At 47.5% G+C, this 2,541-nt stretch overlaps 1 protein-coding gene across 1 annotated transcript; it reads left to right on the forward strand.

Moving 5' to 3' along the window:
- Positions 1 to 551: 551 nt before the first annotated feature.
- On the forward strand, positions 552 to 2,305 carry V1513DRAFT_428542 (major facilitator superfamily domain-containing protein; the record flags this gene model as incomplete). Its single annotated transcript, XM_066896297.1, has 3 exons — positions 552 to 876; positions 931 to 1,349; positions 1,400 to 2,305. The coding sequence occupies 3 exons, from the start codon at positions 552 to 554 to the stop codon at positions 2,303 to 2,305; spliced, it is 1,650 nt and encodes a 549-aa protein (XP_066750227.1).
- Positions 2,306 to 2,541: the final 236 nt, after the last annotated feature.

The following is a 2,541-nucleotide window of genomic DNA, read 5'->3' on the forward strand; positions in this document are numbered from 1 at the left end:
GTAATGCTTCTGTGAGTGCAAGTCCCTCGTGGATTGGAAGTCCCTTATGGGATCAAAAGATTCCTCAATGCTCTGCTTAATTTCGCATTTTTGCGCGTTTTGCGAGTTTTTGTTGAGTTTTTTGCTAGGAGAATGTCGTCGGCGCATCACTGCTGATATATAATCATGATATGTAATCTATGATATGTAATCATCTATGTGTAAGCTCATTTTTTGAACAATTGAATTGAGTGAGCATTCGATGAATCATTTCTGGGAAGGTTTTACCTACCAGAGCAATAGTTCGAACAATAATTGAACAACGGGCATTAGTGGACAACTGCGCCAGTGCTATGATCGGATTTTAAAGCGGAGGTACAGTTAATCCCGTAACGGAAATTATCGACTTCCATTTATCCCTTGCCGCGCGAGCAAACGAACATGGCGCTTTGCAAGGCGCCACGGTAGAGGACTTGGAATATAATCGTACTATACGCGCTGTTGCTCGCTTTATTGGTTTTACTGCGTACTGAATCTATGCTCCGGACGTCAGAAGTTCTGCACCAATGAAAATGACCTCCTCTGTCCCTCCAACTAGCACGAAAAAACCCTACTGCTCCACATCCACAAGTAACACTTCCGGTGCTGAGCCATCGCTGGAGAAGGTTCAGACGATAGAGGACGTTTTGCAAGATGTCGAGCGCTCCGAAGACGAGTCCGCACGCGAGCGCCTCGAGCTCTCGCGGATACGGTCTGGCGCGGTCGACATGGATCCTTATGAACAAGAGAAGGAGCATCAACGTGGTATGAGCCGTGTCGACACCGAGGATCCGGATGTCGTAGGTTGGGACGGCGTTGAAGATCCTGAACATCCATTTAACTGGCCAAACGGAAAGAGTAGGAGTTGCTGCTTTGTATGTCCCATTACGTCAGTACTAATACATATCTCAGAATGGAGAATTACTCTGATTGCAGCTTTGGTGACGTTCTGCGTCACCTTTGCGTCATCAGTGTTTACGGCCGGTATACCTTCGATCGCGGCAGAGTTTCACGTTAGTACCACAGTCGCAACTCTAGGACTCACTCTTTACCTTGTCGGTTTTGCGACAGGTCCGCTTGTATTTGCACCAATGTCTGAGGTATATGGTCGCAACGTCGTGTATATTGGCACTTGGATACCGTTCATGCTATTCCAGATAGGTTGTGCGCTCTCAAAGAATGTCGCAACTTTGTTAATATCTCGACTGATCTGCGGTATCGCTGGGTCTTCACCCCTGAGTAATGCTGGCGCTACACTGGGCGATATCTGGACACCTGCTGAGCGTGGAGATGCCTTGTCAGTCTTAGCTCTTGCACCTTTCATGGGGCCGGTGAGTCCTGTAATCGCGGTAATCTCTTTCACATCAAACTCATTTTCCAGGTTTTCGGTCCGATTATTGGAGGCTTCCTCGCCGAGTATGTGAGCTGGAGATGGACATTCTGGCTTGTCCTGATTATGTCTGGTGTCATGTTTATTTTTCTCCTGCTTTGCATGCCGGAGACGTACGGCAAAACCTTGCTGGAAAGAAAAGCAGCTCGTCTGCGCAAGGAAACTGGTAATGAAAACTTGCACGCGGCCCATGAACGTGGTGGCATCTCACACATGCAACGGTTCGGCCAGAGCATTGTTCGCCCGCTTGTGATGCTTTTCACTGAGCCGATTGTCTTCCTTGCCGCGCTATATTGCGCCTTAGTGTACGCTATCATGTACATGAATTTTGTCGCTTACCCAGTCGTGTATCAGAAAGAGCGGGGATGGGGTATGGGTGTTGGTGGTCTCCCATTTCTTGCCATAGGGTTTGGTATGCTCTGCGCCATTGCGACGTCTCCATGGCGGACCAAGATCTATCTCAAGCTCACAGCAGAGCGAGGTAATGGCAAGGTCTACCCAGAAGGTAGGCTACCATTTTCCATTTTCGGCGCCTTATGTCTGCCAGTGGCTATCTTCTGGTTTGGCTGGGCGACCCTTCCGCAAGTCCATTGGATCTGCTCTGTGCTTGCAGGTATTCCATTCGGATTCGGCATGGTGACCTTGTTCATCTGTATGTTTAGCTATCTAGTCGATTCATACCTTCTCTACGCCGCCAGCTCATTAGCAGCCAACACGCTTTTGCGATCTTTGTTTGGCGCATTCTTCCCACTCTTTGCGAAGCGGATGTATATCGAACTTAGCCCTCGCTGGGCGAGCACGCTGTTGGGTTTCATTTCTCTTGCCATGGCGCCCATCCCATATTTGTTTTACAAATACGGACCGGTTCTCCGCGCACGGTCTAAATCCAAGTTTTAACGCAGCGTTTCTCTTGATCAATCTTTCTCAGAAGGGGGTGCTGCCAGAGCATGATGTGATTATAGAGATAAATATGTTGGGGTATTTGCATTAGAGGGTTATAATTAAATTGCATATGTGCTGTGCGGGCAGATTTGTTACGGGCTTTTTTTGTGATAATGTTCAGATTAACAATTATTTTTAATTCCATATTGTAGACGGTTTTTCTAACTACCAGGTATTTAAAATGTCACCAG

Source organism: Lipomyces chichibuensis (assembly GCF_038497645.1).
Source record: "Lipomyces chichibuensis strain CBS 12929 unplaced genomic scaffold V1513scaffold_144, whole genome shotgun sequence".
NCBI lineage: Eukaryota > Fungi > Ascomycota > Lipomycetes > Lipomycetales > Lipomycetaceae > Lipomyces > Lipomyces chichibuensis.